Genomic DNA, 21,718 nt, shown 5'->3' on the forward strand with positions numbered 1-21,718 from the left:
AAACGGCGACTCTACAAGTCTTTTCCCGCCATTGAGAATATTATTGAAATTTGCCGCCCGCTCAAATGGGCGTTACAAAAATATAAGACTCGTCCATTTAGTGTATATGTTTTGTCTATATCTTAACTTATTTATCATGTTTTATATACAATAATGTTCTAGGTCAAGTTATAAATGGGGAGGTGATTGATCTTAATCTTAATTACATTTCTATTACAAAGTACATATAAAAACTCTTGGTTACATATTAATATTGAGATGCCAGCCCTCGGACGGGACCAGCCCTAGAAATCGGCGTCAAGGGTAAACACGTTGTCTAAGCGACTCGTTACGACACCCATGCGCTGGTACTCGGCCACCTTCTTCTCAAAGAAGTTTGTCTTTCCGTCCAGCGAGATCATCTCCATGAAATTTAAAGGATTCTTAGTGTTGTAGATCTTACCCACACCGAGCTCCCCTAGCAGCCGATCGGCCACGAACTCGATGTACTGGGAAATGAGAACACAGTTCATGCCAATCAAATTGACGGGCAGGGCTTCAGTGAGGAACTCCTGCTCGATTTCCACAGCATCCCTGATGATCTCGATGATGCGCTTGGGCCGCTGCACTAGATGGTGATACATAAGCACCGCAAAGTCGCTGTGAAGACCTTCGTCACGGGAGATCAGCTCGTTGGAGAAGGTCAGACCGGCCATGAGACCACGCTTCTTCAGCCAAAAGATCGAGCCAAAGCTGCCGCTAAAGAAGATTCCTTCCACGGCCGCAAAGGCAATAATACGCTCGGCAAAGTTGGCCGATTTCGAGGATATCCAGGACATGGCCCAGTCCACCTTGCGCTTTACAGCCGGCATGGTCTCAATAGCATTGAACAAGTAGTCGCGCTCCTGCGGCTCCCGTATGTAGGTGTCAATGAGCACGCTGTACATCTCGAAGTGCACATTCTCCATGGCTATCTGGAAGCCGTAGAAGCAACGTGCCTCCGTGATCTGCACCTCCTGACTAAAGCGCTCGACCAGATTCTCGTTAACAATGCCGTCCGAGGCAGCGAAGAAGGCCAGCACATGGGAGATAAAGTAGCGCTCGTTGTCAGTGAGACGGGCCCAGTCCGTCGCGTCCTTCGATAGATCCACCTCTTCCACGGTCCAGAAGGAGGCCTCCGCCTGCGAGATGAATACAATGTCAAAGTATTAACATGTATGATACCATACACAGTATTCAATGCATTTTATTCGTAGTTGTTATTATCTTTGGTCGGATCTCCCGCACAAAAACGTATTCATGTTTCATTAAGTAAACACATACCGCAAGGGCTGGGGCTGCAGACGCCCTATCATAAAGTTTGATTCATGCAATCGTGCACGCAACCGACGTGACTGGATTTTGACGCGCTTTATCATGAAATTACCGGCCAGAAGAAGACACATACACATAAGCATACATACAAGCACACACATGTACATACCTTTTTGTACATCTGCCAGATGTCGTGGTACTGGATAGGGAATATAACGAAGCGGCGTGGATTCTCCCGGAGCAGGGGCTCAATAGAAGGGTCAAACGGCGATCCGGTATTCTCCATAAGGGACTGCGCTGCCTTGCTGGTCTCGGCTTCCTTAACTGCGCCATTCTCTTCATTGACAAAGGAAATTTTGCGAGCGTTTTCAGTCAGTAACTTCTTGCTGGGGCTCTAAATATGTATGCATAGTACGATAAATATGTAAGTTGAATGGTTAGCAAGCCCTTAAAAATGTATAGTATGTACATATGTATGTTGTGATGCGCGATATTGCGCCATTTCACGTATTCACACGGGAACATACACATGAAAAACGAGTGGCTATGTATAGCCTATATACTTGTAATTTGCATTCGTATGCATGCATGTAAATTTCATTGCATAAACGTGTCTTTTACCTTCAGCGAGAATTTCTCCATGTTGTCGGCAATATTTTCCTTGGAAGCAGCCTGAGACATTTTGTAGTTGATTTTTCTTAAAAAGTGTCGTCAGAAAAGTTAATATGTTTCGCGGAAAACCAGTTGTATGTTGTCTGAAACTTCACAATAAAATGATTGGAAAAACGGCGATTCTTGGCTTATATGCCGGGCGGCAAGCTATTTACTTTTCCCGCCAAAACGGAATTATCGGTCAGACCCATAGAAATATACCGAAATATACGGGTCACTTTCAAAAATACGAAAAAAAATACACATGGGAATCCTGATGTGAATGGCACTGGAGAAGAAGCAGAAAATGAAAACAACCCATATTTTCTTTAGGCGGGAAAAGTAGAGGGGGTCTAAGTGGGATAAGTTCGGTTTTGTTATCGGTATTTATTTTGGTCACATTGATTTTCCTGCTACCATATCTAGCTAACACACCTTGCAAATTTTATACTTTTCATAGTATTTTCTAGTTCTTTCCAGTATATTTTAAGACGATAAATCGATAATCGGCTTGCAAAAAAATTAATTAATTTATGTTTTCCTTTCGAAATTTCGTTTGTTATGGACTCTGCAACTACCGATCACCACCATCAACTGCAATACTGCACCACACGACTTCCGTATCGTCAGGGGCGGGAGTTAAAGGCAGTAAAGGTACGGACACAGTAAAGGTAGCTTTGCCCATAACGAATGCCCAGTTTTTCAGGTCTATACTGTTGCAAGCGAGTCAAGGCACTTGCTGATCTTCGGAGTGCCTAAAATAAACCTTCAGGGAAATCTTAAGACCAAGCTGCAATGCTTTGGAAAATTGCAGTCGTGTGCGTGTATAACTTCGGAGATGGCTGCAAAGAGTGCGTGCAAAACACTGTCATGATCACTTGATCACAGAACTAAGTTACACCTGTTTGCAGTGGAACTGGAGTCTTTTACAGATGTCTTTGCCGTACAGTTTGAGCGACTCGAGGTAGCACGACGAGCAAAGCGGCAGTTGGATGCCTAACAGTTTTACGGCGGAACCCTGCACATCTCTTATGCGCCTGAAAGAGAGACTCTGCAAGAGCTGCGGGAGAAACTGATGAAACGAAGCCAGGAGGTGGAACATCGGACTAGGCGAAATCGCACAGACCAGACGGACTCAACACCGGCCAAAAAGAGAATGAAATGACGAGGGATGAATACACGACCGATTCTGACCTTTTATTACTTTCCACACATTGTAAGGAGCCCCCGGGGGACTAAACGATATCCGTAACTATGAGCAGAACTGCAATTGTTTCTTGTTGGAAAGGGTTTTGATTTGTCATTATTTCGGCTTCGATTCGCGGATCTGGTGGTAGTAGTTCAGCAGGGTTAGGCGTTTCGCCCACAGCTGTGCACCATAATACGCGCAGAGAGAATATCTTTGCATGTGTTAGTACACACGCAATATGTTTCGACAAAAATATGTGATTGTATGCTTTTTCAGATTTTTTGAACTCTCTCAGGTCTGGTTCTGTTTTGCCCATAGCTCGCAAATAACTGTTGACACTTTCGGCGTGCCTGATAAAAACCTCTCATTGACGGACACATTGAGAAAATGGACTGAAAAGACCCGATCAAATCTGTTTTTGCTCAACTCGCTCTTCGCTCAAGCAAAGACCGATTTTTTCACTTCTCTTTTGTTCCTGTTTTTCACTGAGCATCTTGTCGCGAGTGAACGAACCATGATGCAATTATACAAGGTGGTCTCGTCGGCAAAAGTTAGTCCCTTAACGTATGCTAGCAATAAGTGCGAGTGAAGGGCACATAGTATAGTGAGTGTGAGTGAGACGGTATATGTTGATGTTGATTAACCCTTAACAGGCCCGTGGGTTTTAAAATTTTAAAGTAAAATGATTTTACTGATATATTAATATTTAAATTTTATGCAGCCATTAATAATTTTTCTTCAACATTTTTAGTTATATTAAAATGTTCTTTTACATAATATATAAAGATTACTTCTAATTCTGTGGTATTTTTTTTATGTGCTTTTTATAATTTTGTTGTTGTCGGGACATAAGGGTTAAGAATATATCAAAAAATTCGTCCGTGAACAACCTTCATCATCAACAAGCAAGCATGCACTGACGATAAGGGACAACACGAACGAACTTCGGCTCCCGACGAGACCACCATGTATAATTGCATCATGGAACGAACAAAGTGTTTTTTGCGTATGTATGCGTGCTTGTACGTGTGATGCTTATGGCAACTATCAATTTTTGTGAATTCTATACGGTTTGACTATTGGAGCTTAAAATGAATCGTGAAAAGCAAAACGAAAATGTTCGTTTGCCAATTTTGCAAATAAATATACATATTACAATACAATAGCCCAAAAGATGCGGAAAACATGAATAAATAAACATATACACGAAAAAAAAATTAAAAACACTTTACTCAGACACTTTTTTGGTTCTGCTCATCTAAAGACACTTTTGCTGTGAGCGCTTGACCAAAGTGTCTTTCTAAGTTGTTATTGTGAGACACGATCGTGTGTCGGGCTCACCCGAAAACCCGAAACACATAACACAAGCCATGATGCAATTATACAAGGTGGTCTCGTCGGGAGCCGAAGTTCGTTCGTGTTGTCCCTTATCGTCAGTGCATGCTTGCTTGTTGATGATGAAGGTTGTTCACGGACGAATTTTTTGATATATTCTTAACCCTTATGTCCCGACAACAACAAAATTATAAAACGCATATAAAAAAATACCACAGAATTAGAAGTAATCTTTATATATTATGTAAAAGAACATTTTAATATAACTAAAAATTTTGAAGAAAAATTATTAATGGCTGCATAAAATTTAAATATTAATATATCAGTAAAATCATTTTATTTTAAAATTTTAAAACCCACGGGCCTGTTAAGGGTTAATCAACATCAACATATACCGTCTCCCTCACACTCACTATACTATGTGCCCTTCACTCGCACTTATTGCTAGCATACGTTAAGGGACTAACTTTTGCCGACGAGACCACCTTGTATAATTGCATCATGACACAAGCGAAGAGACAAAAAGTGTTCTGCTCAGTGAGAGACCGTGTCTTCGTGGTCTTTTTCGGTTTTGTCAGTGACGAGACAGCAAAGGGAAAAAGTGTTGACCGTCGTTTGCGAGCTATGGTTTTGCCACCAGCATGTTTTAGTGTATGGGTGCACATGCATTCTCACGTACTTTGCGTGTGTGTGTTTAGTATTGCTAGCCGCTAGAACTGATATTTGAGTTTGGTTCTTGTTTTGGGTCTTTTGATGGACTGACCTACTGCCACAAAATAAATGAAGAATGGGCAGGGGGTGGGGGTATGGTACATGGCGCGGGAAATGAAATAAAAGCTGTTATTTGTTTGATTTATACCACAAAATATAAAATATTACAATAATATAATTACACATTTATTTCCTTATTATAAACAGGTTTATTATAAATTATAAAAATTATGCAAACGCCGTAGGTTCTCGACGTTTTTGTTTATTATAACTAAAACAATGATGTATCTAAATATACAATATAAGAAAAAATATATATATACTTAAATAAATATGCATAAATATAAATGGAATTGGTTTTACATATATTTCAAATCAATTGTCAATCGCGCGCTTTCCGACGGTAATCTGCAACGCAAAATTTAGATGCCGGTCGCACCTTGAATACTCTCATGGACAATACCCATAAATTTTCTAATTCAATTATAAAATATCTTATGTACATACATATGTACATAAATATTAAAGTTTATTAAATTCGTATATTTTATTTTGATATATTTAATCGGCATTTCGAGACAAAGTCTCACAAATTCAATTTAAAAAGAAGCATAGTCCAAAAATGTATAATTTTATAAAATGTATGTAAGTTAACGACAAAGTTGCCAAAACACCAGCAACCGACACGAGCCGCTCCAGATCGCCAAAACTGCTGGATCAGCGTCTGGACGATATCCGCCAACGGCGAGGGATTCCGAGAAATACCTCGCCACGGCTGAACTGCTGTCGTTGCATCGCTGCAACATTCCGCGGTCGCGAACCCACAGTAAGAATAGGGCCTCAAAATATATTGAAAAGTAGTCTTTAATTATTCGTCAAATAAAGAACACGGACTTCGTCCGCAAGAAAACTCAATACGTTGAATTTATTAATATAAAAATTTAACTTGTATAAGTTTATTATATTTTGCATATTTTTTATTTTCATTTATATGTATGTATGTATGTATGTACATACATATATCTAACAGATTTAATTTTAGTCGGGGAACATGGATGTGACTTAATTACTTAAAAGTCTTGAAATTAAGTCATATCAAGTCGACTCAAAGGTCAGATTAATTTTTGACCCCATTTAATATATAATGGCCTCCTCGTGGTGTTCCCTGGTGTTCCCGATCTTCAATCGGGAGCCAATTTGAGCGGCGACTTTAAGTACATATGTATGTATTTACGTATATGTATATATGTAGTTACATATATGAACATTCTTAAGGCATATCCTCTATTTATAGAAAGAAATATATATATTTATGCAAATTTATTTACATAAGTATATATGTACATACATATATAAAATAAGGAAATAAATGTGTAATTATATTATTGTAATATTTTATATTTTGTGGTATAAATCAAACAAATAACAGCTTTTATTTCATTTCCCGCGCCCTAGTGTACCATACCCCCACCCCCTGCCCATTCTTCATTTATTTTGTGGCAGTAGGTCAGTCCATCAAAAGACCCAAAACAAGAACCAAACTCAAATTTCAGTTCTAGCGGCCAGCAATACTAAACACACACACGCAAAGTACGTGAGAATGCATGTGCACCCATACACTAAAACATGCTGATGGCAAAACAGAACCAGACCTGAGAGAGTTCAAAAAATCTGAAAAAGCATACAATCACATATTTTTGTCGAAACATATTGCGTGTGTACTAACACATGCAAAGATGTTCTCTCTGCGCTCTCTCTCTCATGATGACGTCACTCTGGGGTACTGAACGCGCTAGCCAGTGTGTGACGCTTTCGTTGTATGAACTGGCACATCTATATACTGTATGGTTAGTGGCGCAATGCACCAGCTGGCCATCGACGAGGGTGAGTCCTACCCTCTCGGCTCAGCTGCTCTGCGGCAGGAGTTTTACGTGGGTGACCTTATTTCGGGCGGTAATTCGGTCGCACAGGTCATGGACAAGATGCACCAAACATCAGCTTTACTGTCCCGTGGTAATTTTAGACTTAGGAAATGGTGCTCCAGTCACCAGGAAGTACTTGAGGGAACCCCTGAAGATGACATAGAGAAGTTCCTAAAGTTTAATGATGGAAGCGACATAGCCAAAACTCTCGGCTTTGCGTGGGACCCTGCTTCGGATCAGCTGCTTTTTGCTTTGTCCGCACTGGACACAAACTCAAAGCCATCAAAGCGGTCGGTTTTATCTACGATTGCGCGGTTCAACGACCCTCTTGGATTGATAAATCCAGTCATTCACAGGTGCAAAATCTTCCTTCAGCAGCTTTGGAGAGAAAATTTGGATTGGGATGAAAGCCTACTATCTGCGTTGCATTCAACTTGGGTGGACTTGAGAAATAGTTTGGCAAGCATTTCTCGGATCTCATTTCCTCGCTTGGTTCTTCGTTCTAGTGTGGCTACAGAAGTTCACGTATTCTGTGATGCCAGCTTAGAAGCATAAGGCGCGTGCGCGTATGTCGTGTCCAGGGAAGCCCAGTCTTCGAGCCACGTTTTGTGCTCAAGGTCGCGAGTGGCGCCGCTAAAGACTATATCGATTCCTAAGCTGGAATTAATTGGAGCCCATTTGCTTGCGAAAATCATGCAGAATGTAAAGGACATGGGAATCTTTACAGGTCGGTTCTATTGCTGGTCAGATTCGTCAACAGCATTATCTTGGATTAGGGACGAGCCAGCTAAATTTCAAGTTTTCGTGGCAAATCGAGTGGCATCAATTCAGGAGTTGACGGCAGCCATGGAATGGCATCTTTAAATCCTGCTGATATTCTCTCGAGAGGCTCGCTTCCCAACCATCTTATCCAGTCAGAGCTATGGTTTCACGGCCCATCCTTTTTGCTAGGCTCCAAGGATAAGTGGCCTGTATCTCCTACTAACAACATAGAAACTTTGGAGCTTCGCAAGAGAGGATTGCTAATCACGTCTCCACATGACGATCTCACGTCCGGATGCAAATTTGCGAATTCATTCTTTCGCATGCAGCGCACATTCGCCTACATGCATAAATTTATACATCGTCTTAGGCATCCAGGACTCACCGTTTCTGATATTCGGCAAGGAACGCATCTTCTAATTCGACAAGTGTGTGAGATGCTTCAGGACTAGGCCGCGCATGGTTGAACACATCATGGGAGACCTACCTAAAGAACGTTTGGAAGAATCTCGAGCTTTTGAAGTCACTGGAGTAGATTACTGTGGACCTTTTTTCTACCGTTCAGAAATCCGCACGAGGCCTCCGATCAAGTGCTACATTAGCGTATTCATCTGTTTCACTTCTAAGGCTATACACATGGAGCTCGTAAAGGATTTGACCACCGCATCGTTTCTAGGCGCACTAAAGCGTTTTACTTCCACTCGAGGAAGGCCAAGTCAAATTTGGTCGGACAATGCGACAAACTTCGTTGGGGCCAAGAACGAGCTTCTGGAGCTAAAGAAGGCTGTCTGAGCGAACCGCATATGAAGGAGGTCCACGAATCCTGCTTGGCTGACTCGATCGACTGTCGTTTCATCCCACCTCGCTCACCGCATTTTGGCGGGTTGTGGGAAGCGGCCGTGAAGACCGCAAAATATCACCTGTACCGCTCAGTTGGACCATCTGTGCTTAGCTTCGACGAGCTGCGCACTCTGATCTGTCAGATCACTGCAATTGTTAACTCTCGCCCTTTGCTCTCGCTTTCAAAAAATCCTGATGATTTAGACGTTTTGACTCCTGCTCATCTGCTTTTAGGCGGCCCCCATGAGCAAATCCTCGAGCCTGACCTAACGAAGCTGAACTACAATCGTCTGGAAGAGTATCTCACTCTTTTGCAAGAGCGCGCGAAGTGGCGTACCCCCGCGCAAATCATCTGCAAGAACGACCTCGTTCTGGTGAAGGACGAAAATCTTCCTCCAATGCGTTGGCCACTGGCTAGAGTGGTCGATGTCGTTTTGGGCAAGGACGGAGTGTGTCGCGTCGCTGACCTGAAGACATCCTCAGGAAACATCAGGAATAAATTATAAAGTTTAACCCAAAATCTCTTTTCATTTTTGAAACACATAGGTGACAAAAAAGCTTGGCATCTCAAACAATCAAATTGGCAAGCAACCGGTTTCGGTATCGAACACATTTTAAAAACGGTCATACAGCGATGATCAGCTGGCGTCCAAAGCAAATAGCAATCTCTGCTGTTAGCCAAGTTAACAGAGGATTGAAAACATGATAGGAATACTTTCGATTGTAGAAAATGATTCATTTATGACTCGCAGAAAGTCTTTTTACGGTAATAAACGTTTTATCCTATTTTTTCACATCGATGGGCGGTGGATTTGTCCACTTTTCGCTGACTGCCCAAAGCCATTTCGCTGTCTGTGTGTCAGTGCCAGCTGGCGCTACTTCTTTGGGCTGGCCGTCACTGAAATATTCACCAGACACCAGCTCCAGGTCCGGATCGAGAGCCGCATATAAGCTGGTTTGTGCCCCATTCGCGGCGGTCTTTACGAAGGGCCAAAGCAAAGGCTTAACGAATAGTCTGAAAGCAGAAAAAGAGATTCCCAAGAATTTTTGCAACGCTCTCAACAGGTACCAATACCAACTCGGCAAAGAAGTTACTGAAGAAGCTCATGTGCCTAAAGAGTTCTGTATCCAACACCCCGGGGTGCAAGGCATTAGCCGTTACTCCTGTGCCTGCCAGTCGTCTAGCCAACTCTCGTGTGAACAGGACGTTCGCCAATTTACTCTGACTGTAGGCTTTGCCTTCGTCGTACGACTTCTCACTGTTCAGGTCGCCGGTGTTGATTTCGCCACGTGTATGTGCTAGGCTCGAGAGGTTGACTATCCTACTAGGCGTTGAATTCTAAGAATGCAGACAGATTACAATCAAAATAAGCAATACTTCACTTGGCTTGTAGCCAGCACCTTCAACAGATCCAATAGCAGTGTGGTAAGTAAATAGTGGCCCATATGATTCACGCCCAACTGCATCTCGAAGCCATCCTTTGTAAGTGACCGGGGACAGCGCATGACACCAGCATTGTTGATAAGTATATTCAGCGTTTTCTGTTCCCGCTTGAAGCTAAAAGGTTAAGGTATTAAGAAACAGTGATAGAGTAGAACTGAATACATACGCGGCAACGAAATTCCGTATTGAGTCTAAGTCGCATTCACGGCAGTACACGTATTTGTTTTTGGTCTCCAGCACAATCTCCTCTCGGGCCTCCTCACATTTTTTCATGACTCGACATGCCATGTAAACGGTTGCTCCCCGTTTCGCCAGTTCCCTGACCGTTTCTTTTCCAATTCCGTTGTTCGACCCCGTCACAATGAATACTTTGTTCGTTTCATCGGTTTCTTTTGTGAATTTTCCGCCTTGCATAAGGTCTCTGTAAGAGGGAAGGCAGTCAAACCCGGACATTTGTAAATGAATACGGGAACCCAGACTTTATGGCGCAGGCGGCGCCTACCGTAGTTCCGGTGACGCTCAGCCAGAAGATGGGGCGACTCTTTAGGAACGAAAAAAACCCCATTTTAGTAATATAATGAGCTATAAATTAAACGCTATCTATGGACATTGAAATAAACACAAACAGCTGTTTGTTAACACTGGTATCTATCGATACCGATTGCTCTGTTTTCAAGTAATTGTTGTTGTTGTCTGGCTGGAAATATACTTTATAGGCTCTGCACACTGAGCCCATCCCGGGGGAATGGTGGGATTTTTTGACAGATGTGAAACTCAGATTCACACTGCCACCATCCACCATCCGTCAAAAACAGCTGATGCCAATAACAAGTTCATTAAATTTGCGCGGAAGATTTATTAATTCTTGGTTCTTTTAATGGATGATGAAGATATAGCAATTATTTCGGCTGTGGTTCAACAGCAAAAAGGGATTCGAGGCAAATGGGTTTCCTCAGTGCCTAGGTGCAATTGGTAGGAAATCAATAAGAACTTCAGCAATATGTTTAATATAAATTGGTTTTAAAACTTCCTTTTTATTCTAGATGGATGCCACATCGAAATAAAACCACCAGCACCTGAGGCAGTAGACCACCATAAGGCTGAGGCTGGTATTCCACAGTCTTGTTTGCCCTAGTGGATTATAGGTATGCAAATATCTTGCACAAAAATATGTATTTAGCAAGTTGGTTTAATGTCCTAAATTATTTTTTTTTTATTTTTTTTTTTTAGGGTTTAAGTTACCAAGCTGTCCGTGAGTAGCGTGGGATTATTTGGCCGCCCGCCTTTTGAAGGTGGAAATTGCCAAGTCAAAGAATAGAAGATGTTGGAGTACTGTTTATAGCTTTACATCAATTTCGTCGATGAAGTCAATTAGTGTTTGGTACGCGCTGATGTTTTCTTTTTCAAAGAATTTGTAAATATCATTATATTTTCTTAGAGATGGGAAGTTTTGCCTTGTTGTGTTGTACTTTGTACAATTGAAAATTAAATGCGAGGCGTTATCGATACTATCGCATGTATCACATATGTTACTAGGAACTACATGCATTTTGGCGAGAGTGTGCCTATCGAATGCGTTACCACTAAGCAGTCTGTTGATTCTTTTAGCGTCAATGGCTTTAAGCTTAGTTTTATTTAGGAACCACGGTTTGGATGATGTTGAGGGAAAAGCGAGCAGTAACCTCGGTGCTTGATACTAGCAAACTCGGCGTATTCTCTCTCCCATTCTGCTTTTAAGATTCTGTGTATTTCGCACATAGCGTCTTTAAGGTTCCATTTAACCACTGTGTATTTTCCTCGTCTGTGGGCTTCTTTGGCTGCTGCGTCAACTGAAGTGTTCTGAGGGATGTTATCGTGTCCGGGAATGTAGTGAACCTCTACAGTTCTTAGATGTGGATTTTGTTGGATCTTTTCTCTGATTTTGTGGGCGATAGAGTTATCCTGAATGTTCTTCGCCAGAATGAGGGCCCCGTTTCTGCTGTCTGTCAGGAGCGCGACACGAGGAAAATTGTACAAAATAGCATGGTCTAATGCCTTCTCGATAGCAAGGAGCTCGGCGGACAACGAGGAAAGGGTTTTGTGCGTGTAATAGCTATCTAAAAAACCTGTCCTATCGTGCAGGAAAGCGGCGCTGGAATGCCCATCTGCGACTGACCCATCCGTGTAATAGATTTCAAAACCACCCTTTGTCAGCTGATCCTTCTTTTCCCCGTGGAGCAGCATGATACCTAACTGGTCTATAGCGTGCTTGTTGGGTGCAGAACCCTTGAAAAATTCTAAGTCGGAGCTAATTTTAGTGCAAAACGAAGCTGTGTCCGTGTTTAAATCCCTATTTGCTGACACTGTTTCACTTGCTGGGAGATTAAATGCAAACACCTTAACCAACTCTTTCGCCGCCAGGAATCTCATCCTGTAGTCCGGGGGAAGTTCTCCTGCCATGTGATATATGATAGGAACGGGAGTGCAGATTATCAGACCCAGCGACTTTCTGAGGTGATGGTTGCAGTGGGATTTGATTTTGGCCAAGGCAGATTTGGACAGGTTGCAGAATGATGAGAACGCGTACTCTAGCCTACTTCTGACAAATCCCTAAATTATTTAAATCCGATTCTTTTTAGATACAGATTTACATATGTAAATATCGGCTCTGCAGGAAGGTGCAATGACTCGATGATATACCAGAAGTCAAGCCTTGCAAAACATATCGAAGCATCGGCATTACTCCAAGATAAAGCCAAGGAAATAAGCGGATTAAACGTCCCTGTAATGCTTATCGGGAAATCGGCATTTAGGTTTTCTAAAAAGCTGATGAAACCTTACCCGTTTTCCACAGTCGCCTCTTTGGAACAGCGCACGTTTAACTACAACCTTTCCAAAGTAAGGCGAGTGGTGGAAAATGCATTTGGGCATTTAAAAGCCAGATTTCGAATAATCGGAAAAGGTCTTGATAGCCACCACAAAAATAATAGCGCCATAATAATGAGCTGTTGTATTTTACACAATATATTAAATATGCACAACAGCGCGATTAATGAAAATTGGGATCTTGCAACAAATGAGCAGCGCGAACAGCCCGATACCAGCAACAGTTCTGCTGACTTTAATCAGTCAGCAGAACAGATACGATCTGCAATCGCAAAATATTGTGTAGACCGTAATGAAAATTAAAAACTTATTTATTTTTATTTTTTAAAACTTCTAATAAGTCGTTCTGGAATTTTGTTTGGGTGCTGATCAAGTCCTGCACCATCTTCCCCTGCCTAACGTCGTGCTCCTCCTTCTTTCTGTGGTGGTCCTTTTGTTGTTCGAGACGCTCCTGGGCGATCTCTGCCAGCCACGAAATGTCGGTCTTTTTCTTTTTCTTTGGCGGACGCCCAGACAAGGTGCTGGAGCTACAAGATCCGTCCAGGTCCATCTCAATAATATCCGAAAAGTACTCATCAGGATCTGCAATGAACACCTTAAATGAAATATATTTTTTTAGCAATAAATTAATAAAACTTACTGTCGTTGTCCAATGTGCTCTGCTCCATGTTGTTTGCACTCAAGATGCCAAATCAGCGAACTTCAGTTCAGCGCCCTGAATGTGACGGTCAACCGGCGGTAATCTGATATCTTGCACATGCCGCAAGATCAGCATTATCGCTTATGCCAAGTCGGCTTACCGACTGTAGCTTTGTAGCTCTAAGTACATATATTTTGTAGCTTTGCATTCTTTGGCAATTAAATACTTTTGATTCAGCTTATGCCCCAGCTTGCTGGTGGCTCCTAGTTTTAGTTCTGTTCTTATTACGAAAGCTAACGCTTGTTAATAAACCTTGCTCCGGCAACCAGCCGTAAACACTTTGAATTATTAATTCTATACCACTGTACCACAAGGCCAGTGATAAGAGAGACAGTTATCTCTCCAACATAATCTTCATAAAGGATTCTATACCACGGAACCCGCACGAGGACCACCGCATCAAGCAGCTAAGGCTACTTGGACATACGGACAACTTAATTTACACATGTGAATTTTTGCGTGGTCCGCGGAAATCTTCAATTTTCTCCTTCCATATGTCAATCAGCAGGCTCTCAAGCGCGGCACTCCATGTCACCCTGCCGCCTGCTGTTGTTCTCTTGTTTGCTGCATTGTGTAATAATATTATATATTATAAACAATAAAAAACAAATATATCTATTCAACGTACCACTGGAGGAGTTTTCTGGCACTAAATCCATTTTATTAATAAGTTATTCGAAAATTTGGTCTGCTGTCCTTCCGAGCTGTTCTGTTGTTGTTTTTGTTTTTTGTTAATTTTGTCACAATCATTGTTTACGTTTTCGCAGTGAATACCATTTTTCCATTGTGAATGACAATTATTCAGAGTTGCATTTGAAAACCATCGGCTAACTATCGCATAGAAACGTGCGGTTTAGGAACATCCAAAATGGATGGTGGACTAACTGGGAAATTTTCGGAACGGCAAAACCTTACGGACCATCCCCGAAATGGATGGTGGATGGTGGATGGTCGTCAGTGTGAATAGCCTATTACACTTATAATATAAGCTAATTAATTGGTTTCTTGGGCGCATTGCAAGCGTAGCAAGGAAGAGTCACTGCATCACCATCCGAGACGTTCCCTAAGAAGGAAACAAACCCTCCGCGAGAACTAAGGCAGCTATGAGACGCAATGTGTAAGAGTCAGCGCCAACACGACTGTTGCTTCGAGTGTCAACAAAATAAAATATATGTATTTATCCAATAGCAGTGTGGTAAGTAAATAGTGGCCCATATGATTCACGCCCAACTACATCTCGAAGCCATCCTTTGTAAGTGACCGGGGACAGCGCATGACACCAGCATTGTTGATAAGTATATTCAGCGTTTTCTGTTCCCGCTTGAAGCTAAAAGGTTAAGGTATTAAGAAACAGTGATAGAGTAGAACTGAATACATACGCGGCAACGAAATTCCGTATTGAGTCTAAGTCGCATTCACGGCAGTACACGTATTTGTTTTTGGTCTCCAGCACAATCTCCTCTCGGGCCTCCTCACATTTTTTCATGACTCGACATGCCATGTAAACGGTTGCTCCCCGTTTCGCCAGTTCCCTGACCGTTTCTTTTCCAATTCCGTTGTTCGACCCCGTCACAATGAATACTTTGTTCGTTTCATCGGTTTCTTTTGTGAATTTTCCGCCTTGCATAAGGTCTCTGTAAGAGGGAAGGCAGTCAAACCCGGACATTTGTAAATGAATACGGGAACCCAGACTTTATGGCGCAGGCGGCGCCTACCGTAGTTCCGGTGACGCTCAGCCAGAAGATGGGGCGACTCTTTAGGAACGAAAAAAACCCCATTTTAGTAATATAATGAGCTATAAATTAAACGCTATCTATGGACATTGAAATAAACACAAACAGCTGTTTGTTAACACTGGTATCTATCGATACCGATTGCTCTGTTTTCAAGTAATTGTTGTTGTTGTCTGGCTGGAAATATACTTTATAGGCTCTGCACACTGAGCCCATCCCGGGGGAATGGTGGGATTTTTTGACAGATGTGAATCTCCGATTCACACTGCCACCATCCACCATCCGTCAAAAACAGCTGATGCCAATAACAAGTTCATTAAATTTGCGCGGAAGATTTATTAATTCTTGGTTCTTTTAATGGATGATGAAGATATAGCAATTATTTCGGCTGTGGTTCAACAGCAAAAAGGGATTCGAGGCAAATGGGTTTCCTCAGTGCCTAGGTGCAATTGGTAGGAAATCAATAAGAACTTCAGCAATATGTTTAATATAAATTGGTTTTAAAACTTCCTTTTTATTCTAGATGGATGCCACATCGAAATAAAACCACCAGCACCTGAGGCAGTAGACCACCATAAGGCTGAGGCTGGTATTCCACAGTCTTGTTTGCCCTAGTGGATTATAGGTATGCAAATATCTTGCACAAAAATATGTATTTAGCAAGTTGGTTTAATGTCCTAAATTATTTTATTTTTATTTTTTTTTTTTAGGGTTTAAGTTACCAAGCTGTCCGTGAGTAGCGTGGGATTATTTGGCCGCCCGCCTTTTGAAGGTGGAAATTGCCAAGTCAAAGAATAGAAGATGTTGGAGTACTGTTTATAGCTTTACATCAATTTCGTCGATGAAGTCAATTAGTGTTTGGTACGCGCTGATGTTTTCTTTTTCAAAGAATTTGTAAATATCATTATATTTTCTTAGAGATGGGAAGTTTTGCCTTGTTGTGTTGTACTTTGTACAATTGAAAATTAAATGCGAGGCGTTATCGATACTATCGCATGTATCACATATGTTACTAGGAACTACATGCATTTTGGCGAGAGTGTGCCTATCGAATGCGTTACCACTAAGCAGTCTGTTGATTCTTTTAGCGTCAATGGCTTTAAGCTTAGTTTTATTTAGGAACCACGGTTTGGATGATGTTGAGGGAAAAGCGAGCAGTAACCTCGGTGCTTGATACTAGCAAACTCGGCGTATTCTCTCTCCCATTCTGCTTTTAAGATTCTGTGTATTTCGCACATAGCGTCTTTAAGGTTCCATTTAACCACTGTGTATTTTCCTCGTCTGTGGGCTTCTTTGGCTGCTGCGTCAACTGAAGTGTTCTGAGGGATGTTATCGTGTCCGGGAATGTAGTGAACCTCTACAGTTCTTAGATGTGGATTTTGTTGGATCTTTTCTCTGATTTTGTGGGCGATAGAGTTATCCTGAATGTTCTTCGCCAGAATGAGGGCCCCGTTTCTGCTGTCTGTCAGGAGCGCGACACGAGGAAAATTGTACAAAATAGCATGGTCTAATGCCTTCTCGATAGCAAGGAGCTCGGCGGACAACGAGGAAAGGGTTTTGTGCGTGTAATAGCTATCTAAAAAACCTGTCCTATCGTGCAGGAAAGCGGCGCTGGAATGCCCATCTGCGACTGACCCATCCGTGTAATAGATTTCAAAACCACCCTTTGTCAGCTGATCCTTCTTTTCCCCGTGGAGCAGCATGATACCTAACTGGTCTATAGCGTGCTTGTTGGGTGCAGAACCCTTGAAAAATTCTAAGTCGGAGCTAATTTTAGTGCAAAACGAAGCTGTGTCCGTGTTTAAATCCCTATTTGCTGACACTGTTTCACTTGCTGGGAGATTAAATGCAAACACCTTAACCAACTCTTTCGCCGCCAGGAATCTCATCCTGTAGTCCGGGGGAAGTTCTCCTGCCATGTGATATATGATAGGAACGGGAGTGCAGATTATCAGACCCAGCGACTTTCTGAGGTGATGGTTGCAGTGGGATTTGATTTTGGCCAAGGCAGATTTGGACAGGTTGCAGAATGATGAGAACGCGTACTCTAGCCTACTTCTGACAAATCCCTAAATTATTTAAATCCGATTCTTTTTAGATACAGATTTACATATGTAAATATCGGCTCTGCAGGAAGGTGCAATGACTCGATGATATACCAGAAGTCAAGCCTTGCAAAACATATCGAAGCATCGGCATTACTCCAAGATAAAGCCAAGGAAATAAGCGGATTAAACGTCCCTGTAATGCTTATCGGGAAATCGGCATTTAGGTTTTCTAAAAAGCTGATGAAACCTTACCCGTTTTCCACAGTCGCCTCTTTGGAACAGCGCACGTTTAACTACAACCTTTCCAAAGTAAGGCGAGTGGTGGAAAATGCATTTGGGCATTTAAAAGCCAGATTTCGAATAATCGGAAAAGGTCTTGATAGCCACCACAAAAATAATAGCGCCATAATAATGAGCTGTTGTATTTTACACAATATATTAAATATGCACAACAGCGCGATTAATGAAAATTGGGATCTTGCAACAAATGAGCAGCGCGAACAGCCCGATACCAGCAACAGTTCTGCTGACTTTAATCAGTCAGCAGAACAGATACGATCTGCAATCGCAAAATATTGTGTAGACCGTAATGAAAATTAAAAACTTATTTATTTTTATTTTTTAAAACTTCTAATAAGTCGTTCTGGAATTTTGTTTGGGTGCTGATCAAGTCCTGCACCATCTTCTCCTGCCTAACGTCGTGCTCCTCCTTCTTTCTGTGGTGGTCCTTTTGTTGTTCGAGACGCTCCTGGGCGATCTCTGCCAGCCACGAAATGTCGGTCTTTTTCTTTTTCTTTGGCGGACGCCCAGACAAGGTGCTGGAGCTACAAGATCCGTCCAGGTCCATCTCAATAATATCCGAAAAGTACTCATCAGGATCTGCAATGAACACCTTAAATGAAATATATTTTTTTAGCAATAAATTAATAAAACTTACTGTCGTTGTCCAATGTGCTCTGCTCCATGTTGTTTGCACTCAAGATGCCAAATCAGCGAACTTCAGTTCAGCGCCCTGAATGTGACGGTCAACCGGCGGTAATCTGATATCTTGCACATGCCGCAAGATCAGCATTATCGCTTATGCCAAGTCGGCTTACCGACTGTAGCTTTGTAGCTCTAAGTACATATATTTTGTAGCTTTGCATTCTTTGGCAATTAAATACTTTTGATTCAGCTTATGCCCCAGCTTGCTGGTGGCTCCTAGTTTTAGTTCTGTTCTTATTACGAAAGCTAACGCTTGTTATTAAACCTTGCTCCGGCAACCAGCCGTAAACACTTTGAATTATTAATTCTATACCACTGTACCACAAGGCCAGTGATAAGAGAGACAGTTATCTCTCCAACATAATCTTCATAAAGGATTCTATACCACGGAACCCGCACGAGGACCACCGCATCAAGCAGCTAAGGCTACTTGGACATACGGACAACTTAATTTACACATGTGAATTTTTGCGTGGTCCGCGGAAATCTTCAATTTTCTCCTTCCATATGTCAATCAGCAGGCTCTCAAGCGCGGCACTCCATGTCACCCTGCCGCCTGCTGTTGTTCTCTTGTTTGCTGCATTGTGTAATAATATTATATATTATAAACAATAAAAAACAAATATATCTATTCAACGTACCACTGGAGGAGTTTTCTGGCACTAAATCCATTTTATTAATAAGTTATTCGAAAATTTGGTCTGCTGTCCTTCCGAGCTGTTCTGTTGTTGTTTTTGTTTTTTGTTAATTTTGTCACAATCATTGTTTACGTTTTCGCAGTGAATACCATTTTTCCATTGTGAATGACAATTATTCAGAGTTGCATTTGAAAACCATCGGCTAACTATCGCATAGAAACGTGCGGTTTAGGAACATCCAAAATGGATGGTGGACTAACTGGGAAATTTTCGGAACGGCAAAACCTTACGGACCATCCCCGAAATGGATGGTGGATGGTGGATGGTCGTCAGTGTGAATAGCCTATTACACTTATAATATAAGCTAATTAATTGGTTTCTTGGGCGCATTGCAAGCGTAGCAAGGAAGAGTCACTGCATCACCATCCGAGACGTTCCCTAAGAAGGAAACAAACCCTCCGCGAGAACTAAGGCAGCTATGAGACGCAATGTGTAAGAGTCAGCGCCAACACGACTGTTGCTTCGAGTGTCAACAAAATAAAATATATGTATTTATCCAATAGCAGTGTGGTAAGTAAATAGTGGCCCATATGATTCACGCCCAACTACATCTCGAAGCCATCCTTTGTAAGTGACCGGGGACAGCGCATGACACCAGCATTGTTGATAAGTATATTCAGCGTTTTCTGTTCCCGCTTGAAGCTAAAAGGTTAAGGTATTAAGAAACAGTGATAGAGTAGAACTGAATACATACGCGGCAACGAAATTCCGTATTGAGTCTAAGTCGAAGCTAAGTCGCATTCACGGCAGTACACGTATTTGTTTTTGGTCTCCAGCACAATCTCCTCTCGGGCCTCCTCACATTTTTTCATGACTCGACATGCCATGTAAACGGTTGCTCCCCGTTTCGCCAGTTCCCTGACCGTTTCTTTTCCAATTCCGTTGTTCGACCCCGTCACAATGAATACTTTGTTCGTTTCATCGGTTTCTTTTGTGAATTTTCCGCCTTGCATAAGGTCTCTGTAAGAGGGAAGGCAGTCAAACCCGGACATTTGTAAATGAATACGGGAACCCAGACTTTATGGCGCAGGCGGCGCCTATCGTAGTTCCGGTGACGCTCAGCCAGAAGATGGGGCGACTCTTTAGGAACGAAAAAAACCCCATTTTAGTAATATAATGAGCTATAAATTAAACGCTATCCATAGACATTGAAATAAACACAAACAGCTGTTTGTTAACACTGGTATCTATCGATACCGATTGCTCTGTTTTCAAGTAATTGTTGTTGTTGTCTGGCTGGAAATATACTTTATAGGCTCTGCACACTGAGCCCATCCCGGGGGAATGGTGGGATTTTTTGACAGATGTGAAACTCCGATTCACACTGCCACCATCCACCATCCGTCAAAAACAGCTGATGCCAATAACAAGTTCATTAAATTTGCGCGGAAGATTTATTAATTCTTGGTTCTTTTAATGGATGATGAAGATATAGCAATTATTTCGGCTGTGGTTCAACAGCAAAAAGGGATTCGAGGCAATTGGGTTTCCTCAGTGCCTAGGTGCAATTGGTAGGAAATCAATAAGAACTTCAGCAATATGTTTACATATAAATTGGTTTTAAAACTTCCTTTTTATTCTAGATGGATGCCACATCGAAATAAAACCACCAGCACCTGAGGCAGTAGACCACCATAAGGCTGAGGCTGGTATTCCACAGTCTTGTTTGCCCTACTGGATTATAGGTATGCAAATATCTTGCACAAAAATATGTATTTAGCAAGTTGGTTTAATGTCCTAAATTATTTTATTTTTACTTTTTTTTTTTAGGGTTTAAGTTACCAAGCTGTCCGTGAGTAGCGTGGGATTATTTGGCCGCCCGCCTTTTGAAGGTGGAAATTGCCAAGTCAAAGAATAGAAGATGTTGGAGTACTGTTTATAGCTTTACATCAATTTCGTCGATGAAGTCAATTAGTGTTTGGTACGTGCTGATGTTTTCTTTTTCAAAGAATTTGTAAATATCATTATATTTTCTTAGAGATGGGAAGTTTTGCCTTGTGTTGTACTTTGTACAATTGAAAATTAAATGCGAGGCGTTATCGATACTATCGCATGTATCACATATGTTACTAGGAACTACATGCATTTTGGCGAGAGTGTGCCTATCGAATGCGTTACCACTAAGCAGTCTGTTGATTCTTTTAGCGTCAATGGCTTTAAGCTTAGTTTTATTTAGGAACCACGGTTTGGATGATGTTGAGGGAAAAGAGAGCAGTAACCTCGGTGCTTGATACTAGCAAACTCGGCGTATTCTCTCTCCCATTCTGCTTTTAAGATTCTGTGTATTTCGCACATAGCGTCTTTAAGGTTCCATTTAACCACTGTGTATTTTCCTCGTCTGTGGGCTTCTTTGGCTGCTGCGTCAACTGAAGTGTTCTGAGGGATGTTATCGTGTCCGGGAATGTAGTGAACCTCTACAGTTCTTAGATGTGGATTTTGTTGGATCTTTTCTCTGATTTTGTGGGGGATAGAGTTATCCTGAATGTTCTTCGCCAGAATGAGGGCCCCGTTTCTGCTGTCTGTCAGGAGCGCGACACGAGGAA

The 21,718-nt window shown here is 41.9% G+C and overlaps 4 protein-coding genes, 1 long non-coding RNA gene and 1 pseudogene across 17 annotated transcripts; 2 read left to right on the top strand and 4 right to left on the bottom strand.

Moving 5' to 3' along the window:
• Window positions 1-96: 96 nt before the first annotated feature.
• Window positions 97-2,063, bottom strand: LOC117192571 (ribonucleoside-diphosphate reductase subunit M2-like). Its single transcript, XM_033397284.1, has 3 exons — window positions 1,915-2,063; window positions 1,463-1,687; window positions 97-1,160 (listed from the first exon to the last, which is right to left on the bottom strand). Exons 1-3 carry the CDS (start codon window positions 1,972-1,974, stop codon window positions 285-287), a joined length of 1,161 nt encoding a protein of 386 aa, XP_033253175.1. The 5' UTR covers window positions 1,975-2,063; the 3' UTR covers window positions 97-284.
• Window positions 2,064-2,425: 362 nt separating this feature from the next.
• LOC108158500 (RNA-binding protein 48) lies at window positions 2,426-3,208 on the top strand. Its single transcript, XM_017290814.2, is given in 3 exon segments — window positions 2,426-2,598; window positions 2,651-2,795; window positions 2,856-3,208. Coding segments are annotated over 3 exon segments (492 nt in total). The 5' UTR covers window positions 2,426-2,505; the 3' UTR covers window positions 3,110-3,208.
• Window positions 3,209-9,415: 6,207 nt separating this feature from the next.
• Window positions 9,416-11,521, bottom strand: LOC117185844 (retinol dehydrogenase 12-like). 7 transcript variants are annotated; one of them, XM_033397289.1, is made up of 6 exons: window positions 11,390-11,516; window positions 10,650-10,688; window positions 10,314-10,568; window positions 10,105-10,261; window positions 9,783-10,042; window positions 9,416-9,718 (listed from the first exon to the last, which is right to left on the bottom strand). In XM_033397289.1, exons 3-6 carry the CDS (start codon window positions 10,559-10,561, stop codon window positions 9,487-9,489), a joined length of 897 nt encoding a protein of 298 aa, XP_033253180.1. In that variant the 5' UTR covers window positions 10,562-10,568; window positions 10,650-10,688; window positions 11,390-11,516; the 3' UTR covers window positions 9,416-9,486. The 7 variants fall into 7 exon arrangements, with proteins under 7 accessions (XP_033253180.1, XP_033253178.1, XP_033253181.1 ...); XM_033397287.1 differs by having other exon boundaries at window positions 10,627-10,688; XM_033397290.1 differs by having other exon boundaries at window positions 10,627-10,688; window positions 11,496-11,512.
• On the top strand, window positions 10,850-11,465 carry LOC117192596. The gene is made up of 3 exons (XR_004474387.1): window positions 10,850-11,119; window positions 11,191-11,292; window positions 11,378-11,465. It is a non-coding gene; the product is annotated as an uncharacterized LOC117192596 (long non-coding RNA).
• A 1,600-nt stretch (window positions 11,522-13,121) lies between the features above and the next one.
• Window positions 13,122-16,313, bottom strand: LOC117192592. 7 transcript variants are annotated; one of them, XR_004474381.1, is made up of 6 exons: window positions 16,274-16,313; window positions 15,405-15,466; window positions 15,092-15,346; window positions 14,341-15,039; window positions 13,653-14,276; window positions 13,122-13,594 (listed from the first exon to the last, which is right to left on the bottom strand). XR_004474381.1 is itself a non-coding variant. In XM_033397311.1 (3 exons), exons 2-3 carry the CDS (start codon window positions 13,678-13,680, stop codon window positions 13,320-13,322), a joined length of 303 nt encoding a protein of 100 aa, XP_033253202.1. In that variant the 5' UTR covers window positions 13,681-14,276; window positions 14,341-14,627; the 3' UTR covers window positions 13,122-13,319. The 7 variants fall into 7 exon arrangements, 1 of the variants encoding a protein (XP_033253202.1); XR_004474383.1 differs by having other exon boundaries at window positions 15,428-15,466; window positions 16,274-16,312; XR_004474380.1 differs by having other exon boundaries at window positions 15,428-15,466; window positions 16,168-16,294.
• A 1,592-nt stretch (window positions 16,314-17,905) lies between these two features.
• On the bottom strand, window positions 17,906-21,084 carry LOC117193914 (annotated as a pseudogene).
• Window positions 21,085-21,718: the final 634 nt, after the last annotated feature.

The sequence above is a fragment of the Drosophila miranda genome (genome assembly GCF_003369915.1).
Source record: "Drosophila miranda strain MSH22 chromosome Y unlocalized genomic scaffold, D.miranda_PacBio2.1 Contig_Y2_pilon, whole genome shotgun sequence".
NCBI classification, from domain to species: Eukaryota; Metazoa; Arthropoda; class Insecta; order Diptera; family Drosophilidae; genus Drosophila; species Drosophila miranda.

Excerpts from the sequence above, each read along its gene's own strand:
- LOC117192571 (XM_033397284.1), bottom strand. The coding sequence starts at position 1,974 with ATGTCTCAGGCTGCTTCCAAGGAAAATATTGCCGACAACATGGAGAAA. Across the intron at positions 1,688-1,914 it reads TGGAGAAATTCTCGCTGAAG|AGCCCCAGCAAGAAGTTACT; the intron begins GTAAAAGACACG and ends ATACATATTTAG. Across the intron at positions 1,161-1,462 it reads TCTGGCAGATGTACAAAAAG|GCGGAGGCCTCCTTCTGGAC; the intron begins GTATGTACATGT and ends TTCATCTCGCAG.
- LOC117185844 (XM_033397286.1), bottom strand. The coding sequence starts at position 10,712 with ATGGGGTTTTTTTCGTTCCTAAAGAGTCGCCCCATCTTCTGGCTGAGC. Across the intron at positions 10,262-10,313 it reads ATACGGAATTTCGTTGCCGC|CTTCAAGCGGGAACAGAAAA; the intron begins GTATGTATTCAG and ends TTAACCTTTTAG. Across the intron at positions 9,719-9,782 it reads TTCAGTAACTTCTTTGCCGA|ACTATTCGTTAAGCCTTTGC; the intron begins GTTGGTATTGGT and ends TTCTGCTTTCAG.
- LOC117192592 (XM_033397311.1), bottom strand. The coding sequence starts at position 13,680 with ATGGAGCAGAGCACATTGGACAACGACA. Across the intron at positions 13,595-13,652 it reads GAGCACATTGGACAACGACA|ATCCTGATGAGTACTTTTCG; the intron begins GTAAGTTTTATT and ends TGTTCATTGCAG.